This window comes from Phalaenopsis equestris, unplaced genomic scaffold (genome assembly GCF_001263595.1).
Source record: "Phalaenopsis equestris unplaced genomic scaffold, ASM126359v1 Scaffold214295, whole genome shotgun sequence".
In the NCBI taxonomy this organism is placed as follows: Eukaryota; Viridiplantae; Streptophyta; class Magnoliopsida; order Asparagales; family Orchidaceae; genus Phalaenopsis; species Phalaenopsis equestris.
Window position 1 is genome coordinate 1 of NW_018233087.1, and position 2,042 is coordinate 2,042.

The 2,042-nt window shown below is 39.0% G+C and overlaps 1 protein-coding gene across 1 annotated transcript; it reads right to left on the reverse strand.

The window, feature by feature from the left end:
- Positions 1–13: 13 nt before the first annotated feature.
- Positions 14–940, reverse strand: LOC110037035 (meiosis arrest female protein 1-like; the record flags this gene model as incomplete). The annotated part of the gene is made up of 1 exon (XM_020741597.1): positions 14–940. A coding segment is annotated over exon 1 (801 nt), but the record flags the coding sequence as incomplete, so codon positions are not given.
- Positions 941–2,042: the final 1,102 nt, after the last annotated feature.

Genomic DNA, 2,042 nt, shown 5'->3' on the forward strand with positions numbered 1-2,042 from the left:
CAGGCATTGAATAATTAATATTGTATTCAGAGGACGTCTGGGATACCACAGACAGATCCCGAGTGTTACTGGAATTGTAACTTCCTTTATAAACAATGGCTTCTTCTTCAATCTGAACATCATGGCAGTCATCAAAATTGTTACCCATAAGATAGCCGGAAAGCTCGGATCCCCGCGTTAAACCAGTTCTCGAAGAGACAAAACCTTCTCCATGGGCAATGCACGACCAGTCCCATACGTACCTGCCAGCACTGCACAAAGCGGATGAGACAAAAACTTTAGAAGGGATGACAAGGATCACCATGTAACCACATTGTCCCTGTATATGCAAAGCAGGAGCGAAATCCACATCCCCGGAGATCAACATAATTGAAGAAGGTGGACGATTGTCGAGGGCAAATAGGAACATATCAACCAAAATAGCCTTGTCAGCAGCATCTTTTCTACCATTTGGCACATCGACAAGCTTAACGCCAGTCCTTTGGCATCCCTCTCTTAGCCTACGAGGAAAGGAATTGAAGTCCCCGTATGCGGAAAACATTGTCACAGCTCCTTTGATCAAAGGGTGTGCTCTCAATGCCAGACGAATGTTGCCAGCAACATCTTCAGGTCTAACATCGCTGGGAACTGGACAGTTTTCGATGTCCCAAAGAATGGCAACAGGCCCATGTAAATTCTCACCTTGTACTGCTGGCAAGGGAGTCGGTTCAATGGAAGAAGTGACAGACATGGCTCCACTGGGGCAAGTTATTTCGGGAATTTTTATATTTGGGGATGGGCTTCGACCAGACATGGCTTTATCCACATAAGACATGCAGAAACACTCACAAAGCCAAGTGACAAAGCCTGGAAATCACGAAAACAGGTTTTTTTTTCAAAAAAAAAGGGCTTAGGAGGTAGCAACAAGATCGAATATTTAACAACATCTCATCAAATAATCTGATAAACAATGGTTAATCAAAAAAAAGGGCTTAGAAGGTAGCAACAAGATCAAATATTTAACATCTCATCAAATAATCTGATAAACAATGGTTAAGGGGAGCATTAATCAGGAAGCTTAATTCTGTACAAGAAGGGCAATCATGTCTTTTTTCGCCAAACGCATTTTGCAGAAGAGAATTCAAATTTATAATAAACATAACAAACTAATCAAACACGTATTCCTACAAAACATTAGGAGCTACTATATAATATCTCTTTCTCATTCCTCTGTATCTTACAGGGCTGCCTTATTATCAATTCTAGGCTATCAAAGTTTCATAAAACTCGGGAGATCAACAGCTTATAATCTTCTGTCTAGGAGATCATTGTCAAATTTCACATAAAAAATTTATATATGCCGCAATACATCTTTTTTCTGAAAATGCACTTTCCTATCTATGAAAGCTTCCTTCTGATGAATACAGTTAACTTAGGTTGCCATCTTTGTCTAATGAGTATCTTTGAAAGTATGAACTTGAAGAGTAGCCTCATTGACTGTCTTAAGCCATGAATCTCTTTTGTGCAAAGCATGTAGTCTTGTCCACATGGTAACACGCAGGCGCAGCGACATTGAGAATAAGGATCGATATCTCTACGTAACGTGCCGCTTAACAGGTTTGGGGTTTACCGGAGTAATGTTCCCAGAAAATCTGGAGGACCTACGATCTTTTTTGTCAAAGAAAAACAAATTTAAAAAGAACTCGATTCAACTTTGATGAATTGTAAGGTATGAAAATATAAAAGAATTATGCAAGAAACACCCAGCAAAAGGTAGCTACACTATTAGTTGTGCCAAACTTGAAAAAACAAGTTAAAAGGTGGAAGCATATTCTGAATGGAAGCCATTGAGTAGAGAAAATGGACTCGCACACATTCGAAAAAGGAAAAATGCGCAATAGCCGTTGAATATATAGATTTCGTAAGACATACGCATATCCCTCCATTTGTGTCAAAGTATGTTTAACCTCATAATCTTGATGTTCAGACCAATTGTTAAATTGTTTTGGATGTGTATATTAGAGGGAAACCCATTTAATATCTTATGGACTAAATATTTGGAC